General features: G+C 43.6%; 1 protein-coding gene across 2 annotated transcripts in view; it reads left to right on the forward strand.

The window, feature by feature from the left end:
• Positions 1-22,406, forward strand: part of cntn2 (contactin 2) — an 81,550-nt gene that overhangs the window by 21,652 nt on the left and 37,492 nt on the right. For both annotated transcript variants that reach the window (XM_082534080.1, XM_082534079.1), the window contains exons 2-3: positions 12,383-12,457; positions 18,322-18,463. In XM_082534080.1, the coding sequence (XP_082390206.1) occupies positions 12,391-12,457; positions 18,322-18,463 (209 nt within the window). In that variant the 5' untranslated portion in view covers positions 12,383-12,390. The remainder of the gene's footprint in view (positions 1-12,382; positions 12,458-18,321; positions 18,464-22,406) is intronic.

Here is a 22,406-nt window from a genome sequence, read left to right on the forward strand (position 1 = left end):
GTCCCTTTGTCCTGAGGGTTGTCCACATGGATGTTAAAATCCCCAACAATAATTACACAGTCAAAATCAACACAGATCACAGACAGCAGTTCACTGAGGTCATTAAAAAAGTCTGTGCAGTATTTGGGAGGCCTGTAAACATTAAGAAACACAACTTTGGATGGGGCCTTCAGCTGTAAAGCCACATATTCAAAAGACTGAAAACTTCCAGGAGATAGCTGCTTACATTGAAATGATTCATTAAATAAGACAGCGACCCCTCCTCCTCTCCTGCTCGCCCTGACCTCACTGATAAAACTGTAGTTAGGAGGGGTCGTCTCGATGAGAACAGCTCCACTGTTACTTTGGTCCAACCAAGTTTCAGTTAAAAACATAAAATCAAGGCTGTGCTTAGTGATTAAATCATTAATTAAAATGTTTTCCCAGCTAAAGATCTAACGTTTGAAACAAAAAAAGACTTTTTATCCATAACAGCAAATGAACTGTACAACAGAAAATACAAATGCTATTTATGGTCTCCTCACAACAATGATAAGAAAAATAAACTGGGCCAATATGGCATGTTTGTTAATACAGAGACAGACATGTTAATGTGATCTGTGGTCTCCGAGTGTCCAGCATTCAGAGGCTACCTGAGGACTCATGTGAGAGAAAACCTGCTCACACAGACATGTGGAGCCAAACACTGTCAATAAGGCCTCTGCAATGTTCTGAAGCCAGTTAAACCTGTCAGGTAGTGATGTCCAGCAGGTGAACATGCAGCTCCATGAACACGCACAGCTGTGGATTCCAGCTGCTTCGATGTTACATTAACTGGCATTAACTCAGCCAGTTAATGTGAGACAAATCCAGCTGCTCATTAAAGCTTCTGGTTTGATCAGAAAATAAAACATTGGTCCAAACACCTGAAAGTCCCGAAAAAGTCTACGGATGTATCCGTGGTGCTGATGCTGCGCTGAGCGGACAGCTCCTGAAGCATTTGAAGTGTCAGAATGCCAGCTAACCACGTCCCTCTCACCTGTAGGCTAAGTTATTTTTAGCCAACTACAAGTTGAATCTGGTAGTTGGGGTTGTTAGCTAAGATACCGTCATTAAGAAGCGGCACAGCTAATGTGTCTATGCGAGCTGATTTGCGATGTGCACTGCTGGCCTGGTCATTTATTTTTTAATGCACCTTCTCAGATTAACTCAGCCCACCAGGTATTAAAGCCATAAAGCCTTTGAATAAAAACAAACACTGTGGTGACAGTGATGTACAGTCTTGTTGGTATATGTGTGATTTCTATACATTTGACATGAGATAAAAACTTTGGTTGTAAGCTTCAGATAATTATTTATTAAAAGCGAGACATTTTAAATGAGAATAAGAAAGAAAAGTATTTCTTTGTGCCCCCCTCTCCCTGTTAATGCCCTACCTGCCCCCCTGGCAACGCTTTGCTAGACCCACCCCTGCACAGTTACCAGCTGTCAGCTGCTTAGAAAAGGCTCCTGGTGTTATTTGTCTCTCAGAAACAGTTCATAACTTCCCTTCAACTCATTCATGTCACCTAAAAGGTAAACCTGTTTCTCCATCACCTGTTCAGCTCTGATGATTCAGTAAGGACATCTCCTGGTTTCATCTTCATGTTTCCCTCTCACCACATATCCAAACCGACATCATGACCAGCAGCTTTACAGCTGTGGCTCCAGCAAACATCAGCTGATACTAGAAATTAATATTAAATAAATTCTAACAACAGCTGATCAAGCTTAAACGTGCTGCTGTTGTTTAGCGCGACATCCGCTGGTTTCCTCTTTCTGGCGCAAAGTGGGCGATAAACAAACAAGAGAGAAAAGCCGATCAGCTGATCATTGATCAGTTTCATGATTGAAGTAGAAACAGGAGAGGGAGGGGAGAGAATGAGAGGAGAAGAGGCAGCTGCAGCGTAAAGACGCAGAATAACTCTGGTCTCTCCTACTCCTGCCTCTCCTTCCCTCTGTGGAAGCTCCGCCATAGCCACCACCAAACAACTGAGTTGTCGTTACACATCAGCCAGCATCTGGCCAATCCACCACCTTTCATTGTTTATACCGTTACAAAAAAACAAACAAACATCGGCCTGTCTAGTTGAACACAAAGATGATATTCTGGCAGGCTCAAAAAGCTTTGCTTACATAGATATGTTGTGGGAAATGCAATGTCACAATATCTCTTTGCCAGAATGGGGAAGTCCTTGGCAGCAGTCAACCAAAAACTGTCCAGATCAGCAAAGTTTAGCTTTAAACCACGCTCTTGTCTCAGTTCAGTTAGTTCCTCCTGCTCCTGCAAAGTCATATCCTTCCAGAAACTGCTGCTGAGCTATACGGGTCCCTTACCCAGTTATGGCATTCAGCGGAGACTGAGGCAAAATAAACGGACAGCTTCTGCTCAAGCGTATAAATGGGGACATATATAGTCTCCTCAGACTATAAATGTCTCCTTCTCCAATACCCGCTGTTCTCATTTTCATGCCCCCCCCCCTCCCCCCACATTGCTCATCGTTCCGAGGTTGTGGTCCCAGCTAGTGAAAGCTATATAAAAATTTAACAGTATCCTCAGCATAACCATGTATAAAAAGAGGTTATATGCACACACAATACGGTAATATTATGTTGAAGCACACTCCGCGAGGCTCCGCCTACGGTAGCCATAATGCTCCGACAATCCATCAAGCGGTGCGGCTTCGTAGCTCAGCAAAGTCGTACTAAAACATTTTTGACAGATTTGAGTGCAGTGTATCACATAAAATCAGTTCGGTAATAAAGGTAATAACGACGGCCCGCTAGCATGCGCCACCAAAAATAGTGCTTTGTTGTGTATCTGACGGACGAAAGCTAAACCAGTTCCACCACTGAAGCTGCAGCGTTTTTACAAACCAGTTCTGGTTCATCTGTTTCACTCAACGATCTGCTTTCGCCCTTCTCATTCTCCGTCGCCGCCATGCTTTTTCCACCATGTGCGTATGAAAACAAAGGCACTGCACATGTGCGTTTTACCCATATTCTATCGCCATATTTCATTTTCTTATCGTTGCCTAACGTTATACTGGTATTACCGTGAATGGTGTGATATGGCCCAGCCCTATTGCACACCACTCATCACTTGCAAGCAGCTTTGCATCATTGTACCTCTCATCACTCAAAACACTTCTAGCTGTTCCCACAGCTCATGCACATGGGCCAGTACTTTGTGCGAGGAAATGGGAGCGGATCATAAAGCCTTATTGCTCCACGCAGAGGTCCGATGGTTGTCACGTGGCAGAGATGCAAATATGCGAGTTTTCAGAGGTCCAACATCATCCAACACAGGAGCTAGGTCTGCTGGTAAAGTCTTGGCAACAAGTGCCTCGTGGTGCAGAAACAGTGTGTAACAATAACATCTGGCTGTATCACTTTCACTCTGCTAACGAAACCTTTGGCGCGCCTGACCATGGCTGCTGCTCCATTAGTGCAAACACTCGTGCAGTTTTCCCACTTAAGCGCTCCTTGCTTGGTTGCTTCGGATGTAACCCGAACAATTTCCTGTTCTTGTTCTTCTGATGGCATCCTTGAACTCCCTCTGCGCTGTCGATCGGAGCTTGGCACGCTCCCCTCATCCTTCAGATGCCCATCTGTTGTCCACAATCATCTCTTGATGACCTCTGGAAAGCCTCATGGCACAGCTCTCATTCCAACGCAGCTTTATGATCATTGCTGTGGTTCTGAAATTGTCACATGATGACTAGTAGGGCCCCAAACAGCACGACCTTCCACCTCAATAAAGTATTCATTAATAAAGTATTCAGCAACACAGAGACAAGTATCATGTGCAGGTTTTCTCAAATCATTAAACCACTACTATTGCCATAATGTGCCCCAAATTTATTTATTATTTATTCCACATTACTGTAATCAGTGACTTTCCTTAAGTAATGCCACTCACTCATTTCATCACTATGAGCTCAACAATAGTCAGATAATGGGCCCAACCTTTAAAAATGTCCTCTAATCATTGCACTTCTGCTGTAACATCACTTGTCTGTCTGTGCTGAATCCTTCACAAGCACTCTTAGAGGGAAACAAACATTAGCAAAACACATGAAGCATCCTGGAGGTCAGTGCTGATCAACAGATTCCAGAGGTGCTGCAGAAAGGTCAAAGTTAACCATCCACAGCAGTGAAAAGGAGTGACACTGGTTTCAACACAGTATGTCTCACATTGTTTACACATTCTCACAGTAATATTCACATTTTCTCAACAACACAGTATAATAGCATAACCAAGATATAACCTGTGAACACAGTTTCCTTCACACATAAACCCAGTAATCCTGTGAAAAAACACTAATTAATTTACAATAATCTCTGAGTGAATCTGAAAGTTGCTTCAGCAGTAAACCTTTTTCACTGGCAGCACCAGACGTCACTCGTTATATTTGAGACAACAAACAGTCACAACAGGTGACTCCCTTTTTATGTTCACCTGAGACATGATCAGACCCAGTCTGGGTGGAAATGTGTCTAACTTTAGAGACGTTGCACAAATGGAAGAACGCAGTCTTACATATTTGTTTAATATGTGCATTGAAGGACATGTCCTGGTCAAAAATGACTCCAAGGTTCCTCACAGTGTTACTGGAGGCCAAGGTAATGCCATCCAGAGTAAGAATCTGCTTAGACACCATATTTCTAAGCTTTTCAGGGCCGAGTACAATAACCTCAGTTTGATCTGAATTAAGAAGCAGAAGGTTAGCGGCCATCCAGGTCTTTATGTCTTTAAGACATTCCTGCTATTTTAAAGATTAGACTTAAGCTTTCCTTTTTACTAAAGCATATAGTTAGGGCTCGATCAGGTGGTCCTGAGTCCACCCTTAGTTATACTGCAATAGGTGTAGGCTGCTGGGGGCTTTCCATGATGCACTGAGCATCTCTCACCCCTTTTCAACCACCATGTGTCCGTATACTACTCTCCACTTAGTTATTATTAATCTCTGGGACAGCATGTCCTGTCTCCGTCCCCTCAACCCCAACCAATCACAGGAGATGGCCCCTCCCTGAGCCTGGTTCTGCCGGAGGTTTCTTCCTGTTAAAAGGGAGTTTTTCCTTCCCACTGTCACCAAGGTTCTTCTCTGTTTCTCTGTATTACTTTAGGGTCATTACTTTACAATAATAATAATACTGTGTTTTTTTAAATTTGGCGCTATATAAATAAAATTGAATTGAAATGAGTTCATTATGGAAAAACTGTCATCTCTACAGAACAACACGCTAGTTCAGCTCAGGCAGGTAGTTCCTCCCAATCACGCCCCTCCACGTTTTGCTGCCATTGTCTCCCAGCAGGACAGCAGAGCTACCATATGGAGCACCCTCGAGCACACCACCCAGTGACTCCAAGCTGTGCACTCTGTAGTGTCATTTGACACATAAACACAAACAATAGTTTGGACCAAATCCTTAACCCAAAGACACGGAAACACAACTTGTCCGTCTACTACCAAAGCCCCCAGTGTATAGGCACTGAGAGGATTAGGGGTGGGTTTAAAAAGTCGATTCATCGATTAAAATCGATTCTAACTGGAATAAAACGATATCGATTCATTAAATCCTGAAATCAATTTTTTCTATACATATGTAGTTTGCCGCGTATGAAACTTGCAAGCGGTTAACATGAGGAAGTCACGCGAGAGTTAAGTGACCTGGACGCATGAACCATCATGGCTACTCCCGAGAATGTGCCACCGAGCCTAAAGGCAGATGTCTGGCAACACATTTTGGGTCCTGCCCTGTTCGCACTCTATTTGTTGCCATTGGGCTCCATCTTCTCGCGGTACAGCATTTCATTTCACTGTTTTGCTGATGATTTGCAGATTTATCTACCTTTAAAAGCAGGGTCAGACCATCCCCAGCTCTTATTACGCTGCCTTGATGATGTCAAACAGTGGTTGTCATTAAATTTTTTAAAGCTAAATGAAAATAAAACTGAGGTTGTCATTTTTGGCAACTTGAATCATATCGACAGCACTCTGGGCGCCCTTTCCTCGTATCGTAAAACACATGTAAAAAACCTCGGTGTCTACATTGATGGTTCTTTTAAAGTGAAGAAGCAGGTGAGTGCAGTGTTCAGTCCTGCTTCTTTCAGTTAAGACAGCTAGCCAAGGTAAAGCCATACCTCCCGGCTAACGTCTTTGAGCGTGTTATTCACCTTTTCCTTACTTGCAGATTGGACTACTGCAATTCATTGTGTTATGGTCTAGATCAGGCCTCCATTCATCGTCTTCAGATGGTCCAAAATGCAGCTGCTCGCCTGCTAACTGGTACCAAACGGAGAGAGCATATAACCCCAGTTTTAGTTTCTCTACACTGGCTTCCTGTCTCCTACAGGATCCAATTTAAACTTCTACTTTTTGTTTTTAAGTCACTTAATGCCCGAGCCCCTCCTTACCTGTCTGAGCTCCTCTCTGTTTATGCTCCAGGACAAACCACGAGGTCCAGCTCAAACTAATGCTGTCCATCCCACGGACTAACCTCACATCCCGTGGTGATAGATCCTTCTCTGTGGCAGGTCCCAGACTTTGGAATAGTCTCCCCCTAAATATTAGATCTGCACAACACTTGATCAATTTAAATCTTTACTAAAGACACATTTCTATGCCCTGGCCTTTAACACACTATGACCCAAGCATTCTGGTCTTATTTGAATTAGTTTAGTTATTGTTTTAATTCTTTTACTGTCCTATTATTGTTTTTTACTGTTATTATTGTATTACATTGTTGCTTTTTAATACCATTTTTATATTGTTAAGCACTTTGTGCAGCATCGGCTGTTTGAAATGTGCTATATAAATAAATTTGACCTTGACCTTAAGAACTGTGAAGACAGTGAAGAGCCGGACAAAAGCAAAGCCGTATGTAAGATGTGCAAAATGGAGGTAAAGCACTGTGGAAATACCACAAATCTCAGAAATCATTTAACGAGGCATCATCCAGATATCCCGCTAGCAAAAACGGCCGACACCAAGCAACGCTCACTCGAAAAGGCATTGAAGGCATTGCAGTGAAGTTGGCATCCACTTCTCCACGTGCCCAAAAAATAACCCAGTCTGTGGCAACTTTCATATGTAAAGATATACGTCCGTACAGCGTTGTTGAAAGTGATGGCTTCCAAAACCTCATTAATACGCTAGAAGCACGCTATGTTTTACAAACACGCAAACATTTGAGTGAAGTGGTAATCCCAAACATGTATGAAAAAGTGAAACACGATGTTACAGCCTCACTCACGTCAGCAGAGAGAGTCGCTATAACCTGTGACAGCTGGACATCCAGAGCAACAGATAACTACCTGACTATCACCTCACACCATATCGACCAGGAGTGGAGACTCGTGTCTCATGTCTCACAGACAAGAACCACTGAAGCAAGCCACACAGCAGCTAATTTATCTGAAATTATGTTCAAAGCAATCGAAGAATGGGAGCTTACAAACAAAAATCCAGTCATCGTAACTGACAATACTGCAAATATGGTGCGAGCTGTGGAAATAACGGGCTGGTTGCACATTGGTTGTTTTGCCCACACACTCAATTTAGCTTCACAAGCAGGACTGAAAGTTCCAGCTGTTGCGCAGCTGCTTGGCCGAGTGAGACGCATAGCATCCTTTTTTCATCGCAGCACTGTTGCAAGTCGCAAGCTTAAAGAGAAGCAAAAGATACTGAATCTCCCTGCCCATAAGCTGGTGACTGATGGGGTGACCAGATGGAACAGCACATTGGAGATGCTGGAACGCTTCCTAGAGCAACAACCAGCAATCTCTGCAGCTCTACTCTCACCTGAAGTGAGGAGAAGTGACAGTAATCGCTGTAGTCTTACAGAGGCTGACATAACTGATGGAGAAGATATAGTGAAAGCTTTGAAGCCGCTGAAAGCAGCCACACTGGTTATGTCTGAAGAAAAGTCCCCGACCCTTTCCATCATTGCACCTCTGCATGCACAGCTGCTGGAGAAGAGGATCAGTGTCTCTCACGACTCCTCACTGATTAAAGACCTCAAGACTGCTGTATACGACAACTTGGAGTCAAGGTATGCTTATGAATTGTGTGTGTATGCCATGAATGAGTGTAACTGTATGGATGCATATATTACATGAAAATTCTTATTATAGTGAAAAAATATATATATTATAAAAATGTTAGTTAAGCCCTCTTGTCCAGTAATAGGCCTTTTGATTTTATATCTATCTATCTATAGATGTTTATATATAAATTATGGAAACAAAGTCGTATATTAATGTTTCTGATCTTGCATGAGTGTATGTAACCATGCACATGTATATCCAACATAATAAACTGAGTTAAATGTGCAAAATCTCTTTTCAAGATATGTGGCCCTAAAGGACAAGCTGTACATTGCATCAGCATTAGATCCTCGCTTTAAGGCCCTGCCATTCTTGTCCAAAGAGACCTGTAACAACACATTCTCTCAGTTGGTGTTGGAAGCAGCAGGTTTGGAGAACGTGGACACAGCTATTGTGAGTTACAGAAACAAAAACAAAAATTATTGGTTTTTTTGCACTACTCGAGTTAGAATATAAATAGTAATTTCTTTATTAATTAAGTTTTCATTTTTCTACAGCGACAGTCTGATGGTGACACATCTGAAGAAACTGTCCCTGACATCTCTCTCGGTGGTGTTGATGAAGTGGATTATGCCCCTCCAATTAAGAGGTCAAAGGACTCTGCATTAATTTTTCTCCTTGGGCCCGCCTACTCAACAAAAACCACAGCACCACAGAAAACACCAACTCAGAAGGCAAAGGAAGAAGTGAATCGATACAGGGACGTTGAGCCTGTTGCACTTTCTGAGGATCCTTTGATCTGGTGGAGGGACCATGAAAGGGAGTATCCGCTTTTGGCTCTTCAAGCAAAGCAGTATCTTTCCATACCTGGGACCAGTGTTCCTTCTGAACGAGTGTTTTCAACTGCTGGTGACACTGTTACCGCACAAAGGAGCTGCCTGACTCCACAACATGTAGACCAGCTTCTCTTCTTGCAGAAAAACCTTACAGTCTCAAAGAAGTGAGGGGGTAGTTATAAATGAGGCTAAATTGCAAGAGTTTCACAGAGGTTTTACAATACTGTTCAGTATGTTTTCATTTTTTGAAGTATTTTAAAAGGCAGTTTTTCCTTTTGTGATCGGTCAGTTTCTGTCAGTTCACTTGTACACGCTGTGTTATCCTGTGTGTCTCCAAAACACAAGAGTGGATTTCAGGAAAGCTGTGTGAGACACGAACAGCAAAACTATTTCTCTGAGGCGTTACTGATGTTTACAAAAGATATGTTCTATTTGCACTGGATCCCTGATCCACTATTGTTAATGTATGTATGAAAATAAATATATACTGATGTTAATTAAAAATTACATTATTGTAACTGCTTTAGTATCTGCTCTTAATTTTGAAATTTATGTAATTCATTCACAAGGCTTAGAGGGTTCTTTTGACAGTACATATACAAGGTGAACAATCATAATTTTATATATATTATGGTTCATATAATAATATTTCAGACTGATTCAAAATCGAATTGAATTGAATCGAATCGAATCGTGGATCAAATCGATTCGGGACCTTGTGAATCGAATCGATTCTAGAAATCAGTGACGATACCCAGCCCTCGAGAGGACACTATGATACCTACCCCTGCTTGCTGCCTCTCACTCGAGACAGAAACCGCCCCTCGCCATGATACTGGCTCTAGAACCCGAGCTGTGCTTTGAGGTCAGCCCAACTAAATGTAGTCAGTATTTCTTATTAACTCACGCACTGGGTCAAGCTCCTTCCCACCAGAAAGGTGGGACTAAACATGGCACTCTGCACCATTGCCATCTGTTCCAAGGACATTGTGCCAGTATAGTGGTTTGTTCAGATGCAACTTTTCAAACCTATGCCATGCTGCCATTTTACTTTTGGAGATAAGCTGCTCCCTCCTGCAAACCTTTCCAAACAAGCTATACTTGTTTAGTATTTTTTTATTCGGACAAAGTTTAAAATTTAACATGGCAACTGTAGAGTCTTAGTTGGCTAAGATGTGTTGTTTGGATTTTGTAGTGTTTCTGAGCAATGCACAGCATGACCGTGGTATACATTTGCTGGGACATCCACTCCTGGGACTGCTGATGGGAAGCTGTCTTGAATTTTTGACACTGACGAATAATCATGCTTACTATAGAACGATGGACTTCAAATTGTTTGGTCTTGTAACAGTTCCATTAAGCTCACCGCATTGCTTGTGTCGCCAGCTGAATTTGACATCACATCATGTGTTGCCTTAACCACATTGATTGGGAGCAACAGTTCATCACTCTGATGTGCAGTTGCAGCACTTGTTTCTTCCTCACTGATAAAACTAAGAAAAAAACACACTATGCCAGATTGTCCAGAAAATGGAAAGGTTTAATGGACACCATAACGAGATAATCTCCTAACAATCTAAGAAAGATCTTGATCTGTAATTGTGAAATCAGCTGCTTGTTAGAAGCTGAAGACAAGTCTCTTGATACTCACTGAAAGCAGCTTTCATTTAGACCCTTGGGTTGTTTTAGTCTAAAATATCAAAAGAAATTAATAAAAAAATTACCTTTTTGTTCTGGTTGTGATGTGCCACTCCCAAAGCAAAGGGATACACACAGAGCAGAGACGTAGACAGTAATTTCATAGTGTGGGCTCTTGTAAAGGTCAACCTCAGGACAAATCCATCCCATATGGAAAAGATATATATATAAATCTTATAAAGCTTTTATCTGTCTTGTGTGAAACTTGTATGAAAAGCATACAAGAGTGAAAACAGATATAAGATCCCTTGAAAAATTATATAAATGAAACTTGTATGTTTTGGATACTTACTAAAACAATATATGAAAGTAATGAGAAAGTGGCCACTTTCATGAGTAAATCATAGAAGTTTTTACTATTTCTTTTCCATATGGGATACACATGCATAAGACATGATCTGAGGACAAAACAGTTAAACTCACAGAAATTTGAGCTGCAAAAGAATCCCCACATATTTTTTCAAAAGGGCAACTTTAATCCAAAGTCCTTAACAGTTCGATCAATGGAATCGGCCATGTACTGTAATAACTTGAACGAGAATCTCCTTCCCTGACCCAGAAAACTGAAGATTATTCAAATATCAACCAAAAATATATCAAGTGACTATCAGTCAAGTCCTCCTAATGAGTTCTCCTTATTGAAGTGAATGTTGTTTTAGTGTTGGATGAAGGGATCAAACACAGGGCTGTTACCTGGGAGACTGAAGTTTCTGTTCTTTGCCAAACCAAGTTAAACAACGCTACCTGGTTAGAAGAAGCAGCATTTTCTCATCTGCCTTCACACGTGTATTCAATTCAGTTGTGTTCATATATCACCAGCCCACAACAACAGTTGTGTCAAGCTGCTTTGTATTGTGAGGTTAAGACCATACAATATTAACTCAAGTAATGTCCCATTTCCATTCTATAGGCTTTAATGTGATGTTGGCCCACCCTTTGCAGCTATGACATCTTCAAACCTTCTAGAAAGGCCTTACACAATGTTTGGAGTATATTTATGGGAATTTCTGATTTTTTCACAACTGCGTTTGTGTGGTTAGACACTAATGTTGGACAAGGAGGCCAAAGTTTCACTATCAGGTTGTGGTCAGGTCAGGGTTCTTTAACACCAAACTCACACATCTGTGTCTTTATGGACCTTGCTTTGTGCAATGATGCACAGTTATGTTGGAAGAAGAAAGGGCTATCCCCAAACTGTTCCCACAAAGTTGGGAGCATAACATTGTACAAAATGTATTAGTATGCTAAAGCGTTAAGAGTTCCCTTCACTGGAACTAAGGGTTCAAACCCAGCTCCTGAAAAATAATCCAACACTACAGGTCCCCATCCACGGCCATGAAAACAATGTTGGTCTTTCAGTGTGCTTGGCTTATATGAATGGAGTGTACGGTCTAGTTTCATCTGATCTATGTTTGATCCTTAAGATCAGACTTCAAGTTTTACCTTGTGCACCTAGGATTTTGAAATGGATACCATTGGTGCATCTACTGGTAGGCTAACAGGTAGAATTGGCAACCACAGGTATTATTTTATGTCTTTTATCTGTAGAGTTTTCAATTTCTCTGTGTGCCTGCACCGTCCTCAAGATATTAAGACATCCTTTGACAGTCCAAAGGTGAACTTGTGAGGCTAATTTGTGACCGTAAAGAGACCTGAATGGTTTTCTGTCTCTGGATGGAATTTCCTGTTGGTGCTTTCGTTAAAGCAGTCTTGTTATCTTTTTAGCATAAATTGCATACCTACATGTCCTGTCTGAATGGTTTTCCTTCTGCTTCAGATCTGTTTATGGTCCAAATGTGGCTCTTGGTCTGTCTCCTGACCCTCAGCTCAGTGGCCCTGATGACTGCTGTTGGTAAGTTCCACTTTTCAAGATTATAAATATTTTATCTAGTCTCGGTAACAGAAACGTCTTTTGGGGGGTTCCACTTACTATTTCCTAATTAAATACACACACAAAAAATAATCTTTTATTAGAGATTTTATCATTTGTGAGCACAGAAATATATATATTAAAAAAATTTAAAAATTCCCCACTTGCCCCTGCGGATGGTCATTCCTTCAAGCTCGGGTCCTCTACCAGAGGTTTGGGAGCTTGAGGGTCCTGCGCAGTATCTTAGCTGTGCTGGATTGTCTCTGGGGCATCTTTACACAGCCTGCACCTGGGGTCTTGCCTGGTGTGATAGACCCCAGCCTCAATGGATCTTGTGCTTAGTGCTTGTTCCTGTGCTGCCATGATTAGTGCCTCTGTGCTGTCTTTCAGTCCAGCTTTGTCCAGCCACTGGTAGGATTTCTGGATATCAGCCACCTCCTCTATCTGCCGGTGGTACATACCGTGCAGGGGCCTGTCCTTCCATGATGGTTCCTCGTCTCCCTCCTCTTTCTTGGGTTTCTGCTGCCTGAGGTATTCACTGAGCACGCTTTCAGTTGGGGCCATCTTCGTGATGTATTCTTGGATGTTCGTTGTCTCATCCTGGACTGTGGTGCTGACACTCACCAGTCCCCGGCCTCCTTCCTTCCACTTAGCGTACAGCCTCAGGGTGCTGGACTTGGGGTGAAACCCTCCATGCATGGTAAGGAGCTTTCTTGTCTTGATGTCAGTGGCTTCTATCTCCTCGTTTGGAATCGATGTCTTGTTCACTCTTGGCATACAGCTTGATGTCATCCATGTACAGGAGGCGGCTGACAACTGCTCCGTTCCGTAGTCGGTATCCGTAGCCTGTCTTGTCAATTATCTCACTGAGGGGGTTCAGGCCTATGCAGAACAGCAGTGGGGACAGAGCATCTCCTTGGTAGATCCCACACTTGATGGTGACTTGTGCTATGGGCTTGAGGTTGGCCTCCAGTGTTGTCCGCCACATCCCCATTGAGTTCCTGATGAAGGCTCTTAGGGTCCCATTGATCTTGTACAATTCTAGGCATTCCAGTATCCAGCTGTGGGGCATTGAGTCATAGGCCTTCTTGTAATCAATCCAGGCAGTGCACAGGTTGGTCAGTCTGGTCCTGCAGTCTCGGCTGACTGTTCTGTCTACCAGTAGCTGTTGTTTTGCGCCTCTGGTATTCTTGCCCATCCCTTTCTGTGCCCCGCTCATGTATTGACCCATGTGCCTGTTCATCTTAGCCGCTATGATACCTGACAGGAGCTTCCACGTGGTGCTGAGGCAGGTTATTGGTCGGTAGTTGGAGGGGACCGGTCCCTTCTGGGGGTCCTTGAGGATCAGGACTGTCCGGCCTTCGGTTAGCCATTCCGGGTGTCTCTCGTCAACTGGCAGCTGGTTCATTTGTGCTGCCAGGCGCTCGTGGAGTGCAGTCAGCTTCTTTAGCCAGCAGGCGTGAACCATATCAGGGCCTGGTGCTGTCCAACTCTTCACACTGGAGACCCTTTCTGGGATATCTGCCACTGTGATGGTTACTGGACCCTGTTCAGGGAGGTCGCTGTGGTCTGCCCTCAGGTCCACTAGCCACTGAGCATTGCCGTTATGGGTTGCGGCCTTCTCCCATATGCTCTTCCAGTATTGTTCTGCCTCCAGCCTTGGTTGTGCTGTTCTCATATTGTTCCCCTGCCACTGAGAGTACACCTTGGCTGGTTCCATGGAGAACAGCTGGTTTATTCTCTTGCCTTCTATCTCTCTGGTGTACCTCCGCAAGTGGTTGGCCAAGGCTGTGAGTCGTTGCTTGGCAGTTTCCAAGGCCTCAGGTGTGGACAGCTTCCAGTACTTCCTAGGCACCTTCGTCATCGCGCCTTTCTGCAACTCCGATCGATAGTTGGCTAACCTCCCTCCGTGCTACCTTGATCTTAGCCTCTAGCCTCCTTCTCCATGGAGGGTACTGCCCCTTGTGGCTGTTCAACTTGTAGCCCAGCATCTCACTGATCACTGCTGCTATATATATATATAAATATTAGGGGTGCAACGATATTCGTATTGATATTGAACCGTTCGATACAGTGCTTTCGGTTCGGTACGCATATGTATCGAACAATACAAAATTTTTAATTTATTTTATCAACTTTTCTTCTGACGATGCTGTCTGTGTTGAGCGCTCAGTGGATCTGCACTCGACAGTGCAGCCTAAGCGGAGCAGTCGAGTGCAGATTCACTGAGCGCAGGGCAAGCTAGCGAGACAGAAGTTAAGCTCTCCTTGCAACATGGCAAATTGAACCTCCCCCATCCTCATTCAGATCTGGCGTTTGGAACTATTTTGGTCTTCATGTGACGTATGACCCTGAAGGTAAGCGCGTCATGGACTAAAGTAAAACAGTATGTTGGATGTGCCACGCAATGCTCAATTACATGGGTGGGAGCTAGTGTGTTAGCGCAGTTAGCTCGTTAACGTGTTGGCCGTCCAGCCCCATGCACGGGGTGATCCGCGGTAGCTCGTTAACGGAGATTTGCCGTGTTGTGGCGTTAACGTCATTTCAACGAGATTTACGCTGACAGCACTAGTGGGAACACAACGAATATGACTGCACATTTACGCTGACATCATCCTAGTGCAAAGACAAGTGGAAGCAGACAAAAACAACAAGCACGCATGCTACAAACTTTACCCGAGTCATTTAGACAGCCGTTAGCACATGATTCTCCTTATGGGGACCTGATATGTTTAATATGCTGCTGAGAATATAGCCCAGAAGAAGCGTATAGTATAGCTTTTATTTTGGAAAGAGACATTTCTGTGTGTGTGTGTGTGTGTGTGTGTGTGTGTGTGTGTGTGTGTGTGTGTGTGTGTATATATATATATATATACACACACACACACACACACACACACACAGCTGGATAGCGTAGTGGTTAGATTCCTGCCTGGGGCGATAGGAGAAGGATCGTTGAGTGCGAGAGGAACTGACCTGAAAAATAGGATAATGGCCAAGCTTGAAACTTGGATCCCCCGTAGCCGGTTACCGAGATTACGTGAAGTACCCTCAGAAGGTCTGCTAGATGATGTTAATGCAGCACTACGGACAATACCTACAACCACGATTACCGACACTAACAAGCTGATCTACAATACGGTCAGTGATCAGTGAGATGCTTGGCTACAAGTTGAACAGCCACAATGGGCAGTACCCTCCATGGAGAAGGAGGCTAGAGGGCAAGCTCAAAGTAGCATGGAGGGAGGTTAGCCAACTAACGGAGTTGCAGAAAGGTGCGACAAAGAAGGTGCATTAGAAATACAGCAAGCTGTCCATACCTGAGGCCTTGGAAACTGCCAAGCAAAGACTCACAGCCTTGGCCAGCCGCTTGAGGAGGTACACCAGAGAGATAGAAGGCAGGAGAATAAACCAGCTGTTCTCCACAGAACCAGCAAAGGTGTACTCTCAGTGGCAAGGGAACAATAATAAGAGAACAGCACCACCAAGGCTGGAGACGGAGCAATACTGGAAGAGCATATGGGAGAAGGACGCAACCCATAACGGCAATGCTCAGTGGCTAGTGGATCTGAGGGCAGACCACAGCGACCTCCCTGAACAGGGTCCAGTAACCATCACAGTGGCAGATATCCAAGAAAGGGTCTCCAGTATGAAGAGTTGGACAGCACCAGGGCCCGACATGGTTCACGCCTACTGGCTAAAGAAGCTGACTGCACTCCACGAGCGTCTGGCAGCACAAATGAACCAGCTGCTAGTTAACGAGAGACACCCAGAATGGCTAACGGTCCTGATCCTCAAGGACCCCAAGAAGGGACCGGTCCCCTCCAACTACCGACCAATAACCTGCCTCAGTACTACATGGAAGCTCCTGTCAGGCATCATATCGGCTAAGATGAACAGGCACATGGCTCAATACATGAGTGGGACACAGAAAGGAATTGGCAAGAATACCAGAGGCGCAAAACACCAGCTACTGGTAGACAGAACAGTCAGCCGAGACTGCAAGACCAGACTGACCAACCTGTGCACTGCCTGGATTGATTACAAGAAGGCCTATGACTCAATGCCCCACAGCTGGATACTGGAATGCCTAGAACTATATAAGATCAACAGGAACCTGAGAGCCTTCATCAGGAACTCAATGGGGATGTGGCGTACAACACTAGAGGCCAACCTCAAGCCCATAGCACAAGTCACCATCAAGTGCGGGATCTACCAAGGAGATGCTCTGTCCCCACTGCTGTTCTGCATAGGCCTGAACCCCCTCAGTGAGATAATTGACAAGACTGGCTACGGATACCGACTACGGAACGGAGCAGTTGTCAGCCAGCTCCTGTACATGGATGACATCAAGCTGTATACCAAGAGTGAACGAGACATCGATTCACTGATCCACACTACCAGGCTATACAGCAATGACATTGGAATGTCGTTCGGACTGGAGAAGTGTAGTCGGATGGTAACAAAGAGAGGGAAGGTAGTCAGAACTGAGGGGATTGAACTACCATAAGGCAACATTGCAGACATAGAGGACAGTTACAAGTACCTGGGGATCCCGCAGGCGAATGGGAACCATGAAGAGGCCGCTAGAAAGGCTGCAACCACCAAGTACCTGCAGAGGGTCAGGCAAGTCCTGAGGAGTCAGCTGAATGGTAAGAACAAGATCCGGGCCATCAACACGTACGCCCTGCCCGTGATCAGGTACCCTGCTGGGGTAATAGGCTGGCCAAAGGAGGAGATAGAAGCCACTGACATAAAGACAAGAAAGCTCCTTACCATGCATGGAGGGTTTCACCCCAAGTCCAGCACCCTGAGGCTGTACGCTAAGCGGAAGGAAGGGGGCCGGGGACTGGTGAGTGTCAGCACCACAGTCCAGGATGAGACAAGGAACATCCAAGAATACATTGGGAAGATGGCCCCAACTGACCGAGTGCTCAGTGAATACCTCAGGCAGCAGAAACCCAAGAAAGAGGAGGGAGACGAGGAACCATCATGGAAGGACAGGCCCCTGCACGGTATGTACCACCGGCAGATAGAGGAGGTGGCTGATATCCAGAAATCCTACCAGTGGCTGGACAAAGCTGGACTGAAAGACAGCACAGAGGCACTAATCATGGCAGCACAAGAACAAGCTCTGAGCACAAGATCCATAGAGGCTGGGGTCTATCACACCAGGCAAGACCCCAGGTGCAGGCTGTGTAAAGATGCCCCAGAGACAATCCAGCACATAACAGCAGGGTGCAAGATGCTAGCAGGCAAGGCATACATGGAACGCCATAACCAAGTGGCCGGCATAGTGTACAGGAACATCTGTGCCGAGTATAACCTGGAAGTCCCGAGGTCAAAATGGGAGATGCCCCCAAGGGTGGTGGAGAATGACCGAGCTAAGATCCTGTGGGACTTCCAGATACAGACGGACAAAATGGTGGTGGCTAACCAACCGGACATAGTGGTGGTAGACAAACAGAAGAAGACGGCCGTAGTGATCGATGTAGCGGTTCCGAATGACAGCAATATCAGGAAGAAGGAACACGAGAAGCTGGAGAAATACCAAGGGCTCAGAGAAGAGCTCGAGAGGATGTGGAGGGTGAAGGTAATGGTGGTCCCCGTGGTAATCGGAGCACTAGGTGCGGTGACTCCCAAGCTAGGCGAGTGGCTCCAGCAGATCCCGGGAATAACATCGGAGATCTCTGTCCAGAAGAGCGCAGTCCTGGGAACAGCTAAGATACTGCGCAGGACCCTCAAGCTCCCAGGCCTCTGGTAGAGGACCCGAGCTTGAAGGGTAAACCGCCCGCAGGGGCGTGCTGGGTGTTTTTATAATGTTATCATTGTTATTTTGGTTCCAGGTGGAGATGTGTGTGTGGCAGGTCATGACAGCGGGCCAGTGTTTGAAGAACAGCCGAGCAGTTTAATTTACCCTGAAGGCCTGACTGAAGGCAAAGTGACCCTGAGCTGTCAGGCCAGAGCAAATCCAGCTGCTGCTTATAGGTGAGTCTTACACACTCATTCCCTGTGGAGCCCACATTTTATAAAATGAGTTGGTCTTCTAAGTTTGTTTTAGGGTACTTACTTTGATTCCTATATTAAATTGCTGTCTTATTTTGGTTTAGAATGGGGCGAATAATCTTTTGATCCCCTGGTGAATTTGTACAGTGGGGAAAATAAGTACTGAACACGTCACCAATTTTCTAAGTAAATATATTTCTAAAAGTGCTTTTGATATGAAATTCTCATCAGATATCAGTAACAACACATCCAGTCCACACGTGTAAAGAAATCAAGCCACACATGTCCATGCAGTGCCTTGTGACCTCCAAACATGGTTCATATTATTGCATTCAAAAACTTGATCTTGAAGTTTTGGTCTCATCTAACCAGACTCTAGTCAACCAACATTTCACAGGCTTGTCTAAATGTTGTTCAGCAAACTTTAAACACACTTCAACATGCTTTTTCTTTCAGCAATGTTGTCTGGAGTGGTGAGTGTGCATATGGCACTTAAGTGCATTACTTATTGTTTTCTTTGAAACCGTTGTACCTGCTGATTCCTGGAGCTCTCCACAGGTTGTCTTTGGCTCTGGGACAACCCTTGTAAAAATTCTTTTCACTCTTCTTTTTGCAGGGGGCACCTGGTCATGGCCAGTTTATGTCAAAATGATGTTCTTTCCACTTGTGGACTAACCACTGCCATCAGTATGTTTTGCAACAATTAGGTTGCAAAGACCTTGTGAGAGCTCATTGGTTTTACCCATCACAAGCTGTTTATCGGGTGCATTGGTAATGAGACACTTTTTTATAGGCCTTCAGTTTGGACTGAACTGTACTTCACCCACATTTGATGCAAAAGAGCTCACTGCTTTGGACCAGTAGGTTCGGCTACGTACAGGAGAGGCAAACTGAATGAGACTCAGGCAACTGTGAGTTTAGAAAACCGCTGGCTTGTGTATTTTTACTCATTCAGAAAATAAAAGAATGAAAATTAATAACAAACATACTTTTCAAATGAAAGTATCCCTTTTTGGTACCAGTATTTTCCTTCAGTGACCCTGTGGTACAATCACAGTAATCACTTAAAAAAAACCTTACCTGGGTGCACCCTTCTAAGTGTATAATCAGGGTTCAAGTTCAAGATAAACCACAATCTCAATTACCAAAATCCAAATAGCAACGTTCATCTGCAACTTCACAGACTTTGTTAGCTGATTGCAACAACCATTGAGTTGGAAAAATAGATCCAACGGCCCACACCCACTTCTCTTCCTGTTCATGGGATGTATAGAGTCCGTAAAAAGTCCTTAAAATAAACCGTCCATAAGTCCAGGGGGTTTGTGTGAAGAAAGGGAACAGTAATATCAAAGTGGCGTGGTGTGTTTTTTTGTTGCAGCTGGCCTACCACACTCTGCTGTGCAGCACAGAACAAAGTCAATTGGTCCGTCAACGGGGTTGGCTCGCCATCGATTACAGGATCCGTTGCAATGCATCGATAGGAAGGACACAAAGGAAAAAATCTGACCTGTCCACGACAGTGTCATAGGACATTAAGTTCCCATATAATCACAGATCACAACTTGCTATCACTTAAGATGTACTATTTGTAACGTTACCCATGTTACAAATTGAAAATAAACACACAATCTGTGCAACAGTTTCAAAAGCTTTTTTTTTCAATAAGTAAAATAAAGTTTTTCGCAAAACATTGTAAACAATTTCCTAATAAATACTAGAAAATTTTGCTTACAATGAACTCATGAAAAGTGCAGATAAACAATAAACAATTAAAATGCTCACCGATCTCAAAAAAGAATGGCGCAGGAGCGCGAGATGGCGCAGGAACGATGAAATGGCGTTGTCTAATTCTCGACCTTCCCCGACCTAACAATGTAAAAGGAACCAAACTAGTTACTCGTCTTACCAATACACATGCAATAAAACAATTTTTCATAAGCAGCAAGTGCTAACTCTTCCGTTTATATCACTTTTCCCCGTACCTCGTTTCAGTTAATCTCCGTCTCTTTTTCCTCGCTAGCGTGCTCATGGGGTATTCGTGAGAGAGGAGGACAAACCTGCGCTCTCTCAGCCGTAGATGGCGTGCGGGGCACTGCACCACGTTGCAGCAGCTCATTGGCTAAGAGCAACCCACGTTTACTTCAGAACTCTTAACTCTTTCACTGCTGAACCTGTGGCTCATTCACTATAAACCGAGTGTGACTGCTAAGATTGATAGTCTTTTTTTATGTTTTGGTACATTTTATCCAAGCCATACTTAAATATGGGTTACACAGGTGTCAGCATTGACTGATCATGCTGAATCTGTGATTTGAAATGTGTTCCTCATTGGATTCATCCTACCGTGCAAATAGACTTGGACACAGTAGCCGATCTCTTACAGAACCTATGATATCTTTGGGTGGATCAGCCCGCTGAGGCCAGACTCAGACTCTGAATTTCAGTTATTAGTTTTAATACTTTTAATATGTTTTCAGGTGTTAAGTCCTCATTCTGACTCTAATATTTACATTTTCTCCAAGATCCAGTCGTTAGACACATTGTTGTGTTTCTGTCCTTTTATATTGATAACTGAGCGACTGGAAAATCACAGAATAGCCAACTAATGTAAACCAAGTGGGTGAGAACACCACTTGTCTATATTCTTAGTTAACATTCTTGTTTTGATTTAGCCATATCTCATATGTATTCTGTAATATCAAACATTAGTGGTGGCCCGCTTGAAGCTGACGCTGTGTGTGTCAAAAAGAAGCACTGTGTGGAGACTTGATTTGTTTGGCCAGAGTCACGTGATCAGTGACGTCCGAAGCTTCATTTAGAACCTAACTGCTTCGGTGGTTTATAGGGAAGTGAATCATTCGCGGGATTCATGGAGTGTTTTGATGGTGAGAGACAGCAAACCACTGATTATTGTATTGAGAGATTTGGAGCCAGCGAGGAAGCGAGGAGGTTCTGTCGCGTGGGAGTATTTAGAGTTGATTTTGGTCAGTTTTGGTTGGGTTTTCCAGCTTTGTGTTCTTGTTGTTTGTTTTTGTTTAGTGCGTGTTTATTTTTTCTGAAAACGTGAAAAACTTAACATGTCAAAAATCTGCTTTTCATAATATAAATATCATTAAATAACTTTAGAAACACATCCATTTGACTCTTTTTATTTAATGTAATAAAATATATTTTATTTTAAAAATAATCTCAAAATGTTTTCTGGCTGATAGTCTGTGGGACCCAGGAAGACCGTACACCTGCATCTCTACAGTTTCTGTGTGAGAGGATTTTCTTCAAAGGAGAAATCATCTCAGCCATCGCACGAAGGAACAAATTCTCTTTTTAAATAAAAATTTAAAAGGGTTTCCTTAAATGGATCATGTCTTTAATTTGCAAGTACATATGCATGATCTCTTTCCAGTTCACAATCAATCTACCCCCAGGTCAAAAATATGTGTAAGAAAATTGGCCTAATATAATATTATTTATAAACATACCTGTCCAGCTGTCCAGCGATTAGTGCATGGAGGCAGGACCTCACAGCAGAAGCATACTCAATAATGTGTTGTACATTATTATATGTATTTTTCACTTATTGTATTTGCCAACATCAAGAAGTCAGAAGTAAAGAAAGACCACATCATGGTGCATGTTTGAACAAGGGAACTTTATTGATCACAATAATTTATTAAATAAATAAACAAACAAAAACATGTTCAAAGCAGCACAGCGGTGGCCCAGTGTCAAACAGAACTCCACTCTGCAGCGTGAGCAGTCATAATGAAGCAGTTGGTTTTATTTTGTGGATTCAAGCTGCTCTTCATATCTTTGGCCACCAGATGTCAACCAGAGAGGACTGTGTTGAAAAGCTTCGAGTAATGAAAACGTGCTTCAATACTTCAGAAAGCTTCATTTGGCCGAGTTTGGTTATGTTTTCCACTTT

This window comes from Aulonocara stuartgranti (genome assembly GCF_965226115.1).
Source record: "Aulonocara stuartgranti genome assembly, chromosome: 5".
Lineage (NCBI taxonomy): Eukaryota > Metazoa > Chordata > Actinopteri > Cichliformes > Cichlidae > Aulonocara > Aulonocara stuartgranti.